This window comes from Salvelinus fontinalis, chromosome 37 (genome assembly GCF_029448725.1).
Source record: "Salvelinus fontinalis isolate EN_2023a chromosome 37, ASM2944872v1, whole genome shotgun sequence".
In the NCBI taxonomy this organism is placed as follows: Eukaryota; Metazoa; Chordata; class Actinopteri; order Salmoniformes; family Salmonidae; genus Salvelinus; species Salvelinus fontinalis.
This window is the reverse complement of record NC_074701.1, coordinates 26,165,060-26,180,515: the sequence shown is the minus strand read 5'-3', so window position 1 is coordinate 26,180,515 and position 15,456 is coordinate 26,165,060. Positions and strand designations below refer to the sequence as shown.

Below are 15,456 nucleotides of genomic sequence, written 5' to 3'. Positions count from 1 at the left end.
CTTCAACAATATCTTAATATCTGAGAACTTTGTAACCACGTTCTGGGTAAGTTCTATTTTAAGGGAATGGTCTCTTGGAAACAATCCTTGCACGTCACAGGAACATTCCTATGAAAACGTTAGTTAATGACCTAATGAGACTCTTAATAAGGGAACAGTTTACTAAAGTTGTGGAAACGTTTGTTGTTAGCTGGGTAGGGGAGTTCTGCAAACTGCTGCGAAACTGGCATATTCAGGACTTCCCAGAGAGCCACGAATTAAATATCCCATTAATAGGGTATGATTTTTAGGGAGCAAATATCTAGGTTATTTCTCTAATTATGGATGTTAGTTAAATTGCCCCGATGACGCAGGATGTCTCATCTTGGAGACTGCCTCCGTTTCCAAGCTCGTTTCCATGCACCGCCTTCTAACAACATGGCGCCAGTTTACAGCGGTGCTGCCTTCCAAAGGGATGCCAAAAACCGCGCCGTAAGAGGAAAATATGATTATTGAATGTAACAGTTAACTACAAAAAGTATAACGGTACCGTAGTAATTAGAAATAATACTTGTGCTCTTTTCATGTAAAATTCTGGAATTTACGTGCAGCAACAGTTTGTTAGTGACAGGTTGCGCATGAGCCCACCTGCCGGAGAAACTGTGACGACGGTGGATCAATATGAATCTCCTGAACCTGACAATATAGTGGACGATATCCTTTGATAGAGACCTGCAATATTATGCCTATTCTTCGACAGCGAGGTAACGCCTAAACGTCTCCGTAGACTCATTGTAGTGCAATAAACAACTTTCTCTTTAAAAAAAGCTCACTCTATAATGAATGACGAGAATTATGCGCAATCGGAGGTGGAGAGGGAAAAGCTCCCTCCAATATGCCATACGTCACCAACTATGGTAAGTGCAAAATTGTTTACATTCAATCAGAAAATGCTTACAACTTGTTGCTGTAAAATATAGTTGATAATTTGAGCTCTTTTCTGTAATGTTTTTTCTTACACAATATTTCCTTTATTCAACTTCATCCTAAAGACTGGCCCAGTCAAACAATGTGCAGTATTTATTTTTCAGTATGGCCTACTGTTATAATTTGTTATTGTCAGCATCCCTACTATAAATGGCATTATAAACTGGGTGGTTCGAGCCCTGAATGCTGATTGGCTGACACCGTATACCAGGGGTATGACAAAACATGTATTTTTACTATTCTAATTATGGTGGTAACCAGTTTATAATTGTAATAAGGCATCTTGGGGGTTGTGATATATGGCCAATATACCACGGCTAAGGGCTGTGCCCAGGCACTCCGCGTTGCGTCGTGAAAAAGAACAGCCCTTAGCCGTGGTAAATGGGCCATATACTACACCTCCTCAGGCATTATTGCTTAATTCTCCTGTGGAACAAGATGCTTAGTGAATTAATTCACAAAGTAAGTGGACTCAAGGACTTAAAGTATCAGAATAGGACCTATACCAATAATCCACACAGTTTGGTGAACCAGGATATTTGTCATTGGAAAAAGCATTGACATTTGTTCCCCAACAGTCCCCCAACAGTTCCCCAACAGTCAACAGAGTTTTTTTAAAGGGGCAATCCGCAGTTGCTACATCCGTTTTTGGACTTATAAATTCATTGATTCTTGAAGAATATAACTTGTAAATTCCTCATGAGCTTAGCTCAACTGTCATACCCCATCAGAACCCAAAATATAAGCTTTTTTTAATCCAATGTTTGTAAACATTGTACATGTAAACAAACAAATGCTTAACTATAATTTTTGTATCTTGGATGGTCAGTCCTTGCATCAAAAGCTTTGTCTATGAATTTAAGAGTGGTTAGATTTCTCCAGGCCAATCCCTCAACTTTTTACCGTACAGAGGCGGGTGGGACCACTTTGTTATTGTTTTTTCTGCGGATTTCCCCTTTAACTATCCAATACGGAACCCATAATTTTTCATACTAATGTAGGCATAATGTCTGGAAATGTCATAATGCTGCTTCTCGCTCTCTCTTTCTTTCTCCCTCTCTCTCTCTCTCTCACCCACACACACACACATTCCCACCAACACACTCATCACACGGTAGCATCATTGTGGTGATCTAGATAGTAAACGTCCTGGAAGAGCAACATGGGAAGAGATTTAGGAGTGAGGCAGACTTTTCCACAGACACAGACGGTTATTCTCTCATAAAGTGCTGCATTTTGGCACAGCCATGAATAACAGAATAGAAGGACAGGAGTGGTCGGGGGGGGGGGGAGGAGAGCGATGTTTTTATCCAGATTTTAGGGTTGTAATATAAAGGACAATTCTGTAATTCAGAGGAGAGGAGCCACACCAAGAATCACTTAGCCCGTGATACAGTATGTGTTGTTGTGTCACATCATCATTTTCAGACTAATGTAGGCCTAATATCTGGAAATGTCATAATGCTGTTATGTCTCTCACACACACACACACACACACACACACACACTAAGTTCAGTCCAGCCTGGCCCTGTGTGTCATTACACATAATGCTGAACACAGCAACTGCCTTGTGTGTCTCGCCTCACTATAAATAACACATTATTCCTGTTTTTCCTCCGTAAACAAAAACATTATTGGATCCTCTGAGTCCGCTTGGGAAAGGAAATGTTTAACAGTTTAAAAAACAAAAAACAAATGCACACTAAAAGCAACACTAATAAAGTTGAAACAAACTAAGCAGTTATTTGAACGCATGGAAAGTATAACCCAGAAGTTATAGGCATTTCTGGTTATTAAGGTTGTTAGGAGAAAAATGTGACCTTATTATGAACAATGGGTAACTACAGCTCTAAAATCAACTGAAAGGTTTGTGTGTGTCTAATGTATGTGTGGTGTGCATGCGCGTACTGTTCTTTTTTTCTTTAAGAGCGTGTCCCGTGTAGCTCAGTTGGTAGAGCATGACACTTACAGCGCCAGGGTTGTGGGTTTGATTCACATGGGGGACCCGTACAAAAAAATAAAGTCTTAACACTAAGTACTGTAAGTTGCTCTGGATAAGAGTGTCTGCTAAATGACTGGAATGTACAAATGTAAATGCATACTTCTTTAAGAGCGTTTTTAATAGGAGAGATAATACACACTAGGTGTATCTCTGTGTGGCAGCCTCTTTTTGTATGTTAATGGAGTGTGCTGTTTGGAGATATTGTTCCTGTCTGTGTCTCAGATGAAGAGTTTGTTTGATCTGCCCTTTTGTACACACGAATACTGAATTAGTTGAATAGAATCCATTGGATCGAATTAGACAACGGGATAAGGGGGAGGAGATGTCTTTTATCCCTCTGAAATTTAGCATCTACCATATTCTACTGAGGTGCAGTTTTTTTTTTATAGATGTCAGTTTGATTAGCACAAACTGAAATGTTTTTGAAATTGTGCTAAACAATAGTTTTTACAATATGAGACATTGGAGACAATATTACTGTCTGTATCAGAGTAACTCCACGTGGAGTACTAATGGCATAATCAGGGAAGATTTTTATGGATGTAATTCTAATCTCAGTGATCTCATTAGGATTGTCTGGACTTGAGAAGTCCCCCTCCCTCTCTCTCTCCCTCTCTCCATGTCATCTGTAAGACATGTGTTTTCTCCCCCTTCTCTTCGTTCGGTGGAGAGTTTTAAGGTGTCAGGACCTGCTGCTGTGCATATGCTGTTATTTGGTCCTCCTCTCTCTCAATCTGTCCACTGCACTCAGTTCCTACCTCCCACCCTGTCTGCTCTCTGCTGCTAGGAGACCTCACCTTGCTGTCTGGGCTACCAGAACAGTTGGCTGTAGGCATTGGTGAGAGCAGCAGCAAGAAATAGGAAATTGACATCATATATATTTTCTAAACTGGTTGTCGGATTCACCTTGGGTGGAAAAATCACGTGGGCCACTTAACTGAATGACAAAAATGCCAATTATATGATATGGTATTCTATCCCTATGATTCATGAGTCTAATGTGTGGGCCTAATAGGGTTTCCTCTGGCAAAGGATAAAGTGCAATTATTCCTTTTCTATTCACAAAAAAACGGTAGCGGTAGTAGCAGTGGTTAGGATAAATAATGTTGGCAAAAATGGACTTACAAAAACAAACAAATTATGAATAAATAAATAAACTTCTAACAAAATCAGGATTTGGGCTGAGGAGGCAAGGGGTACAGCCTAACCACATGGGGACATTCTCCCCAACAGAGTTTACAGAACACTGGCAGAGCCAGGTAGAAATACTTTGTGTCACTTCCTGGGCTAAAACATAGCCATAATGAGCAGTGGTGCACAACTGGTTGAAATCAATCATTTAGCCAACACAGGGGCTATAGAAAACTCTAAAAGCAGACTAACTAGTCTGTCATGGCATCACATTCATAGGTGTGTGTACATTCACACGTCCGCGTGTCCAATTGGAGCTCTGAGAAGCAGCAAAAAACAAGAACACACACAGTAATCAACCTAAATAAATGCACAAACTGAAGGAAAATAACTTCACTTGATTAACAAACATAGGCTAATGACAAGAGGGAAGTTTAATAGCAACAGAGCTCATGATTCAGACATTCAATTATCAAGAAAATGGGTGCAAATCAGACTTAAAGGCCCAGTGCAGTCAAAATTATTTTTCCTGTGTTTTGTATCATATTGTACAACAGCTGATGACACTGTAAAAGTGTGACTTTTTTATCAGTGTTATTTCCTGATATTTGCTGGTTTAAAATATAATTTAGACTGGATCTTCTAATCAGCAGGTTTTGCATGGGTGGACATCACCAGGCGGTATAAGTTAATAGACCAATAACAAAGAGTTCTAAACCTCTCTACCAATAACAGATAGTTTTCACTCCCTTAGGCCCCTCACTCAGACTACTCCCAAACAGTCCTAGAAAAAATGATTGCTTGAGAAAGTGCTTTTTGCTAAAAAGCTATTTTGGTTTCTTTTTGACCATTTTAATGGAACAATATTACAGTAAGGTACCTAGTTACCCAGAAATTATTTAATATTAAAATAAAAATGGCTGCATTGGGCATTTAAGTCAAGAGCACACAAGGGAGAGCAGCTTGAAATTGAGCACGCCTGTCACCATCACAAAGTCATTCTGGAGCAAAGTTAATCTATATGAAATGTTTCCCAAAAGCACAAACTGTAGTCGGAGTTCCATGACTCCATAGCTGTTAAAGTGTAAGACTCAAAGGCCCTTTGAACTCTGAGCCCACTACAAGAACACACAGGCATACATACATGAGACATTGTTTTCAGTTTTCCTCCCATAATGATGTAATCTTCTACAGGATTTGGGGCGTGGTGCGAAACAGCCCTTTCCCTCCCTCAGCACGTTCATCTCCTCCCTTAACCAGCGGAGGGAGACGGGAGGACGGTTCAGCATGGGCACAAACCAGTGTCTACCAGGTGGACGACATGGTGAGTTAACAACACAGGGCAGATTCACACACTGTGGTGGTCTACAAAGACACTGGAGAAACGTAGCCCTCGCGTATCCTACAAGAATCTCTCCTCTTTCCAACCCGATTCCTGATGGGCTTCCCTATACTCACACAGAAGCTGCTCTCTCCACTGGATACAATGATATGCCACTCACCACTGTACAGCAATGGAGACATTGTTTATTTAGTTAAATGAAAAAATGACAGTATATCAAAGAACAGTTGTCATGCCTGCAGTGCACACTAAATCTATTTAGTCACCGCTGCTACTGATGCCAATATAATTATGCGAACATCTCTGTCAAATGAAAGCCATATGAAGGCTTATTTTCATGGCGTATTCATGTTGGTGGAGAGGAACCATGCAGCAGGAAAACATTTCCAAGCATTTGTCATTTCAAATGTAGTTGTTTAGATTTCTTGCCTGATTTCTTGTTATGCACAAACTATATGATTGCTCTGCCATTTATGCAATCAATATGTTCCATCACTTGATATTTGTGTAACCTCACTGAAATTTAAACTTTTAACATTTTCTTCCTCTGATCTTCAAATGAGTTTTCTATGCATAAAAGGGTTTTGATAGGAAAACAAAAGTATGGCCAACATGAATAGGATGAGATGGGTCAGCTATCTGAGGTAATGATGGACGTCATCAATTGTTATGACCTGGCAACAGCCAGCAGAAATAGTTTAACAACTTCATTGTGTCTTCTTGTGAGAATGCTGTCATTAGTCTGAATACACTGTTGTCCTGGCCTGTTAGGTCCTGAAACAGATTGATAGAGACAATAATGTGTCCATACTTAACGGAAAGTCAGCATTGGTTAACTAAGGTCATGCAGTGAATGTACTATGTGATTACAGACTGATTGGGTCGAGTTTAATTAGTGTTGTTAGTGAAGCCAGTCTGAGCAAGTCGCAATCTAAGGATCTCACAATCAAAGCCTTGTGAATCATGTCCATTGTGGAAGCTATGTATGTCGTCTTTGCAAGCAGTAAAAATATATTTACATATCTGCCACAGTACACAATAGTCATGTGTATGATACTCTGTGTAAAGGGAACTAACTATGTGGGTCTTGTAATTTCCCAGGGAGGGAGCTACCTCCTATTTGCAGTGATGTGAGGCAGAAACAGAGGATCTCCATCGACACACTTCCCCCCGAGGTGAAGGCCCCGTTCCCCTCTGAACCTGTCATCCCCCTCCGCACTAAGACCATCAAAGAGTTCCAGTGAGTAACACCACCTCTCCCCATGACCTCCATTTGACCTTGTAACAGTGAGTAGCATACCTTATGATCGTCACAACTTCCCACTGGGCACAGACGTCATTTCAACGTCTAGTTTTGATTTAAATTTGGTAAAGTTGTCAACTAACGTAAATTCAACATGAAATAACATCATGTCATTGGATTTAGGTTAAAAGTTGGGTGAAAATCTTTTAAACATGTCCCTTACATTGATGACTGTTTGCAAATCCAATCAGTTTTCCACGTTGATTCAACATCAACACATTACATTTTTTTTCGTTCAATTGACGTGGAAACAACATTGATTCAACCAGTTTTTGCTCACTGGGCTATGATTCGCTATGACAATGATTTATTGATGGATTCCTTCCACTGTGTTGCAGGGAAGACATGGAGCGAGCCACAACCTCAGGGGACTGGAGGGATGTGAGGGATTTCTACCTTACCACCTTTGACTCCTTTCTAGAGATCAATGCTGCCTTCAAGGTAATGGCTCTTGAAATGGCTGATGCAGGCATTTTGTTATTATGTTGTGAGTTATGCTTTCCCCAAACATACCTTATCAATTTTAGAATATTCCAAACCCTTTGGTTTAGTTCCTTGTATTAAATTATTGATATTTGCAGCACCTCTTTCTCCATTGTGAAAGAGGTGCTGCATAATGTAAGAGAAAAGCTGCATTCGGAAAGTTCTGACCTCGACTTCTTCCAAACTTTATTACGTTACAGCCTTATTCAACATTTTTTTTTTTTTTTTTTTAACTCATCAATCTACACACAATACCCCATAATGATTACAGCCTCGGGTCGTCTTAGGTATGACGCTAAAAGCTTGGCACACCTGTATTTTGGGAGTTTCTCCCATTCTTCTCTGCAAATCCTCTCAAGCTCTGTCAGGTTGAATGTGGAGTGTCGCTGCACAGCTATTTTCAGGTATCTCCAGAGATAAATTCCCAATCTGAATTCCCAATCTGGCCCTCAAACCATCATGGTCACCTAATAATCCCCAGTTTACAATTGGCTCATTCATCCCCCTCCTCTCCCCTGTAACTATTCCCCAGGTCGTTGCTGCAAATGAGAACGTGTTCTCAGTCAACTTACCTGGTAAAATAATGGTAAAAAAAAAGATTAAAAAAAAAAAAAAAAAAAAAAGATGTTAGATCGGGTTCAAGTCCGGGGTCTGGCTGGGCCACTCAAGGACATTCAGTGACTTGTCCCGAAGCCACTCCTGCGCTGTCTTGGCTGTGTGCTTAGGGTCGTTTTCCTGTTGGAAGGTGAACCTTCACCCCTGTCTGACGTCCTGAGCGCTCTGGAGCAGGTTTTCATCAAGGATCTCTCTGTACTTTGCTCTGTTTATTTTTCCTTCGAGCCTGACTAGTCTCACAGTCCCTGCCACTGAAAAACGTCCCCACAGCATGATGCTGCCACCACCATGCTTCACCGTGGGGATGGTGCCAGGTTTCCTCCAGATGTGATGCTTGGCATTCAGGCCAAAGAGTTCAGTCTTGGTTTCATCAGTCCAGAGAATCTTGTTTCTCATGTCTGAGAGTCCTTTAGGTGCCTTAAGGGCAAATTCCAAGCAGGCTGTCATGTGCCTTTTACTGAGGAGTGGGTTCCGTCTAGCCACTCTACCATAAAGGCCTGATTGGTGGAGTGCTGGAGAGATGGTTGTCCTTCTGGAAGGTTCTCCCATGTCCACATAGGAACTCTGGAGCTCTGTCAGAGTCACTATCGAGTTCTTGGTCACCTCCCTGACCAAGGCCCTTCTCCCTCAATTGTTCACTTTGGCCGAGTGGCCAGCTCTAGGAAGAGTCTTTCTTGGTGGTTCCAAACTTCTTCCATTTAAGAAGGATGGAGGCCACTCTGTTCTTGGAGACCTTCAATGCTGCAGAAATGTTTTGGTACCCTTCCCTAGATATGTGCCTGGACACAATCTTTTCTCGGAGCTCTACAGACAATTCCTTTGACCTCATTGCTTGGTTTTTGCTCTGACATGCACTGTCAACTGTGGGGCCTTTATATAGACAGGTGTGTGCCTTTCCAAATCATCTCCAATCAGTTGGATTTACCACAGATGGACTCCAATCAAGTTGTAGAAACGTCTCAAGGATTATCAATGGAAACAGGATGCACCTGACCTCAATTTCGAGTCTCATAGCAAAGGGTGTTTTTAATTTTTAATATATTGGCAGAAATGTCTACATTCCTGTTTTTGCTTTGTCCCATTAGGACAAATACCCATTACCCATTAGGTATTGTGTGTAGATTGATGTGAAAAAAAATAACATTTTTAATCCATTTTAGAATAATATGTAACAAAATGTGGAAAAAGGGAAGGGTCTGAATACTTTCCAAATGCACTTATAAGGTCCGAACCTTGTTTTGTTGGCATCGAGCAAGAATGGTTCAACACACACACACACACACACACACACACACACACACACACACACACACACACACACACACACACACACACACACACACACACACACACACACACACACACACACACACACACACTATATGTCCTCACTGCAGACAAGCCCAGGGTTTGGCTGTAGCAAGTGCCTGTTGTTTGAGCTGTCGTTAAAAAGGCCTGAAATAAAAACTTTTTAACAATGAGAAACGTAACATTTTCCCCTCCTTTTCCTCCTTTCTTAGAGAGAAGCTAATGCCCCATTTAACACAATCGAGGATTCTGGAGTCAACTCAACATTTTTGAATGCTGTTTATGATGCTTTACTCTGCACAGTAAGTACTGCCAACATGACCTTTCTATGGAAAAGATTATCGTATGACAAAACAATTGAAGTCCTATTCAGATTTTTTACCATGAAAGTGCTTCCTGAAACTAGCAGAATTTGGGTCATATTCATCCGATTTAGAGGTTAACTCATGTTTGTTTGTGTTGTTTTAGCCCCAAGACATCCAGAAATCAGTGTTGAAGGGAATCATTAACAGCCTATTAAGAGAATGGAAAGGGTGAGTGCTGCTTTCAATTTATACCTCTACTACCATTTACTGTTACTATGCTACCTTTTGTTACACTGCAGCAACCATTTACCATAAATAGAGCATTGCTTATGAGAACTAAATGACATTCATACAATTGGGCATCTAATTAAACACAACATTTATTTTCAAATTTGTTGCCACATTGTGCTAGTTTGGGGTAGTCTAAATAATGAAATAGGTCTCATTAGGCTGACTGTATACATTTTGATTTCATCCTTTTGCTGAAAACGATGTGTTGTGTTTACAGTCCCAGAACGAAAGATGACCTGAGGGCATACTTCATCTTAGTTCAGGTAACATTTACTCCTTAAGCTAACATCTTACTAAGTACATGCAGCAGTATGTTTTGTTTGTAAAAGTTTCATTTTATAAGGTATAAATAATGTTTTATGCTTTGTCTTTTGTGTTCAATTCCCTTGTGAAAAGCTTGGATTGGTGTAAATGCTCAGTTAATCCCCATGTTGTTAAACAGTTAATTTCAGGACAGAAATAAATGGCTTATAATGCTCCAGTCATCAGATTTTTGGTTTCCATTAATCCCTGTCATTTCCTGTGGAAAGTGGGTTATTTTGTGCTTTCCAAACCACCACTGCCACAGGCTTAAAGGGACTGTTAGGGTCCCACATCCCCTGCAGTATTCTAGCCTCTGTAGTACTCTAGCCCCTTTTGTATTCTAGCCCCTTTTGTATTCTAGCCCCTTTTGTACTCTAGTCCCTGTAGTATTATATCCCACTGCAGTCGCATGTGAAGTGATACAGAGGCAGCCGTTCTGGCTCATTGGATTCAGTGGCAGGACTTCTTTCTGCTCTCACGTCAGTTTTGAAGATAGTTTTGGCTATAGTGCAGTGAGTCTCTGTTTGTTTTGGTGGTCTAAGTGTCTGTGTTTTTCATAGAGAGACAGTAGTTATTGGTTTTGGTCTGATGTCTTGATGCTTATATCAGATGGTAGTGTGTTTTTCTGGTTCAGTATGTCTTGTTTCAGTGTACTGTGGCAGTGGATGTTCTTTTATTCCAACAGTACACTGTGTCTCTGTTCTTCTTACACCTGGGCACTTTTTACTGCAGCAGTAGCTCTGTCTGTTGGTCTAATGCCTAGCTGTACAGTACAGTGGCCAGGTTAAGCAAGACCGTCTGGAATCCTTAGGCCTCCTCCCTATCCATACACCCCATTGACTCCAGGCGTATGTCAGGCAGTCAGTCCACAGCAGTACTTCAACAACTACTCTCTGTGCCCCGAGCTAGCTGTGTGACTAGAGTCGTTGATTTCACTTCACCTGTTTCACTTCACATAAAATCGAGTAACCCTAGTCCGTCTAGGGAAAATGATAATGATGTCATTAACTGAAATACTCTGAGTAAGTCTGTACTTGCTGTAACTAACAGTGTAGAACAATTGTAAACAAGATAGGCTATAGCAATTCTGTTTCAATTTCCTGTATATAAGTGTAGGCCTATTCTCTTGTTACACGTTCGTGTAAAGAATGTGGGTGGTTGTTCAACTGGGAGATACACAGCATACGTCTGATCAGCCAGATCCCTGATGTCATGTTCCTTGTTCTCCATGGAGACTGGGTGAGGTCATCCTGGATTGCTGGAATGTCGGTTTCCTGTGTGATGCTGTTCTTTCGGAGAGGCTGAATGTTTTATGGTTTTCGCTGAAGTTCAGTGCATAGTAACCGATTAAATAGACTGGACCATAGTCAGCTTTTAAAGCTTTCTCTTGCCTCTCTTTTCTCTGAATTGGTGCAAGGCAATTTTGCAGTACATTCTGGATTTTTAGTACAGATGACATGTGTTGATTTGTTTTCTAGAACCCTCAGTATTCCAGCACCAGTACCTATGTGATCTATGCCCACCTACTGAGACAGATAGCTGCCCTGTCCGAGGCTGACCACCATTTCCTAGTGCACTGGTTTAAAAAGTAAGTGCAGTCTGCAAAGTGTGTCTTAAAGCCTCACCCCTGCATGGATTATAAAACATTTATTATCATAAACCATGTGTTTGTTTCACACTAACACAGCCCACAGTTATGAATAGGGGTTGAGTAGTGAAGTATTTGATTTTCATAGAGGTGACTAACACCCAGCCTGTATCCAGTTGAGTAGGCGTTACAGTCTCTCCCTGCACGCTGTCACACCCAAACACAACCTAAAGTTCAGTATGGCCTGTGGTAACCTAAACGTAGTGTGTGTGTGTGTAATGCTTCCTGTTCCTCGCCCCTCCCCAGACTGTCTCCAAGGCGTTTCAGGCAGCTGGTGGAGCGTTTTCTTCACTTCATCTCCACTCGTCTGTTACCTGCTCCTCCTGATGAACTGCCCCCTCTGGCCAGGTGCTCCTGGTGGATCCCTGCTGCCACCAAGGTCCTCGCCCTCTTCAGTAAGTCATGTCCACAACATCAGGAACAGGGTATTTTACCCGGTGTACCCCTGGAGCTGTTCAGTGGATTCTGGGTAACCCCACAGTGCTACAATATGAGCCCTGTGTTATCCAGCATGTGCTGTAAAACCTGATACACATACCAGAGACAAAGTGAAAGTGTCATTGTTCAAGGGAGTTTTCTAGAGCCATCATCCAGAGAGAGGTGTCAGGAGGGCCAGAGGGGTGACGTGGTTTTTCATGCATATAGAATCTAGGTAGAGATTCTATCTCGGGTGTAAAGTCATTTAGACATGTGTAGATAAACTCTAATGCCCTTGTATACCCTGTCCCCACCAGATGCAGCTAACAGCATATCCACGCCTCCTATCATGTCCTTCACGGACTTCTACAACATCACCTTGGACCATATCGACATCATGGAGCAGTACCGCACCTGGCAGAGCCACGGCAACTCCAACAAGTGAGTCCCTAGTTTACAGGATCAACACTCGGATCCCATATTCAGGGTCCAGTGTTTTTCCTGACCAGGACATTTTCTGAGCCCTTCTTATAGGCCAAAACTTATTGGTTAAACGTCTTCCAATTCTGAACATAGTTAGGAAGTCCTGCTGGGAAGATTGTAAACCACAGCATGTCGTTTTCCCATTTCCCATATCAGCCAGTGATTGACAGCACATGGTACTGAGAGCAGAACACACGGCACATTAGATATACTTCTCATAAGCTGCACATGTTTTTCCTCTCTCCCTGTGTGTCCGTTCCAAGTTTTTGATGATACAGCTCCCTCTTGTGTGCCATACATCATATGAACAGCTGAAAGTGCTAATGCAGCGCTACTGAAGGTTAGCCTTCCCCAGCTCTCCTCTCGCTGTGGCAACCCTCAGTGGAACAGCTCTGTGAGTCAGAGCCGAAACTCAAAACAGAGCACATCACGCCTCCATATGGTGTGACCGTCAAGGGACACATATTATGGAGAGAGAAGGATGTTGCACAATGATTCCTCTTTCTAAAGATGGAACTGATTGTGGAGCAGTCCAGAGACTGTGGGCTACACTCTCCATATTTTATCATCTTCTTCCCAAGTGGATTTTTTTCTTCCTATCTTCTCCTCCTCAGGTTCTCTTTCTGCCAGTTCCCATTTATCCTGTCAACGGTGGTGAAGAAAGCCATCATCCAGAGAGACTCAGAACAGCAGATGATAAGCATGGCCAGAGTGAGACAATTATCAGCGACTATTATCTTTTGTCAACCTTCTTCTATCAACACAGTTGGCCCTGAGCTGTGCATGAACTGAGATGCATATGATGTACAGTGACCTGCATTCATATTAAAACCTTTTCGTTATGTGTTTTTTCTCTATCTCCAGCAAAGCCTGGTGAACAAGGTCTCTCGCAGGCAGAGAGTGGACATGAACCTGTTGTTCCTCAACATCAAGGTACGACGGGCCCAGCTACTCAGCGACTCATTGGATGAGGTAAGACCTCCTAACACACCAAGCGTTGGGTGTGGTCGAGATGTTGTTGAAACACTGTCCTCTGTAAAAAAAAAAATATATATGTATATATATATCAGTTGACGTCGGAAGTTTACATACACTTAGGTTGGAGTCATTAAAACAATTTTTTCAACCACTCCACAAATGTCTTGTTAACAAACTATAGTTTTGGCAAGTAGGTTAGGACATCTACTTTGTGCATGACAAGTCATTTTTTCAACAATTGTTTACAGACAGATTATTACACCATAATTATCGTCGTTATGATTATTTAACTTATAATAATACTTATAATTCACTGTATCACAATTCCAGTGAGTCAGAAGTTTAAATACACTAAATTACATTACACTACTACATACACTAAACTGTGCCTTTAAACAGCTTGGAAAATTCCAGAAAATGATGTCATGGCTTTAGAAGCTTCTGATAGGCTAATTGACATAATTTGAGTCAATTGGAGGTGTACCTGTGGATGTATTTCAAGGCCTACCTTCGAACTCAGTGCCTCTTTGCTTGACATCATGGGAAAATCAAAAGAAATCACCCAGGACCTCAGGAAAAAATTGTAGACTTCCACAAGTCTGGTTCACCCTTGGAAGCAATTTCCAAATACCTGAAGGTACCACATTCATCTGTACAAACAATAGTACGCAAGTATAAACACCATGGGACCACACAGCTGTCATACCGCTCAGGAAGGAGATGCGTTCTGTCCCCTAGAGATTAACATACTTTGGTGTGAAAAGTGCAAATCAATCCCAGAAGAGCAAATTACCTTGTGAAGATGCTGGAGGAAACGGGTACAAAAGTATCTATATCCACAGTAAAACGAGTCCTATATTGATATAACCTGAAAGGTGGCTCGGCAAGGAAGAAGCCACTGCTCCAAAACCGCCATAAAAAAGCCAGACTACGGTTTGCAACTGCACATGGGGACAAAGATCGTACCTTTTGGAGAAATGTCCTCTGGTCTGTTGAAACAAAAATAGAACTGTTTGGCCATAATTATCGTTGTTATGTATGGAGGAAAAATGGGGAGGATTGCAAGCCAAAGAACACCATCCCAACCGTGAAGCACGGGGGTGGCAGCATCATGTTGTGGGGATGCTATGCTGCAGGAGGGACTGGTGCACTTCACAAAATAGATGGCATCATGAGGAAGGAAAATTATATGGATATATTAAAGCAACATCTCAAGACATCAGTCAGGAAGTTAAAGCTTTGTCGCAAATGGGTCTTCCAAATGGACAATGACCCCAAACATACTTCCAAAGTTGTGACAAAATGGCTTAAGGACAAAAAAGTCAAGGTATTGGAGTGGCCATCACAAAGCCCTGACCTCAGTCTTATAGAGAATTTGTGGGCAGAACTGAAAAAGCGTGTGTGAGCAAAGAGGCCTACAAACCTGACTTGGTTACACCATCTCAGTCAGGAGGAATATTCCAAAATTCACCCAAATTGTTGTGGGAAGCTTGTGGAAAGCTACCTGAAACGTTTGACCCAAGTTAAACAATGTGATGGGAATGTGATGAAAGAAATAAAAGCTGAAATAAATTATTCTCTACTGTTATTCTGATTTCACATTCTTTAAAAAAAAGTGGTGATCCTAAATGACCTAAGACAGGGAATTTTTACTAGGATTAAATGTCAGGAATTGTGAAAAACTGAGTTTAAAAGTATTTGGCTAAGGCGTATGTAAACTTCCAACTTCAACTGTGTGTGTGTGTGTGTGTGTGTGTGTGTGTGTGTGTGTGTGTGTGTGTATATATATATATAAGAAATGTCCTCTTTATGAAGTTGTCTGGTTCTAATGGTGATAGAAATCACATAACGCTACAGCACAGAGCCGTTAGTGGACCCAT

General features: G+C 41.4%; 1 protein-coding gene across 1 annotated transcript in view; it reads left to right on the top strand.

Annotated features, from left to right (window-relative positions):
- Positions 1 to 206: 206 nt before the first annotated feature.
- LOC129836440 (probable E3 ubiquitin-protein ligase HECTD2) overlaps positions 207 to 15,456 on the top strand; it is a 45,616-nt gene continuing 30,366 nt past the window's right edge. The window contains exons 1-12 of the mRNA XM_055902614.1: positions 207 to 896; positions 5,295 to 5,424; positions 6,544 to 6,682; positions 7,084 to 7,186; positions 9,364 to 9,453; positions 9,620 to 9,684; positions 9,965 to 10,010; positions 11,529 to 11,638; positions 11,945 to 12,093; positions 12,433 to 12,556; positions 13,213 to 13,309; positions 13,463 to 13,570. Coding sequence (XP_055758589.1) covers positions 819 to 896; positions 5,295 to 5,424; positions 6,544 to 6,682; positions 7,084 to 7,186; positions 9,364 to 9,453; positions 9,620 to 9,684; positions 9,965 to 10,010; positions 11,529 to 11,638; positions 11,945 to 12,093; positions 12,433 to 12,556; positions 13,213 to 13,309; positions 13,463 to 13,570 — 1,239 coding nt within the window. The 5' untranslated portion in view covers positions 207 to 818. The remainder of the gene's footprint in view (positions 897 to 5,294; positions 5,425 to 6,543; positions 6,683 to 7,083; positions 7,187 to 9,363; positions 9,454 to 9,619; positions 9,685 to 9,964; positions 10,011 to 11,528; positions 11,639 to 11,944; positions 12,094 to 12,432; positions 12,557 to 13,212; positions 13,310 to 13,462; positions 13,571 to 15,456) is intronic.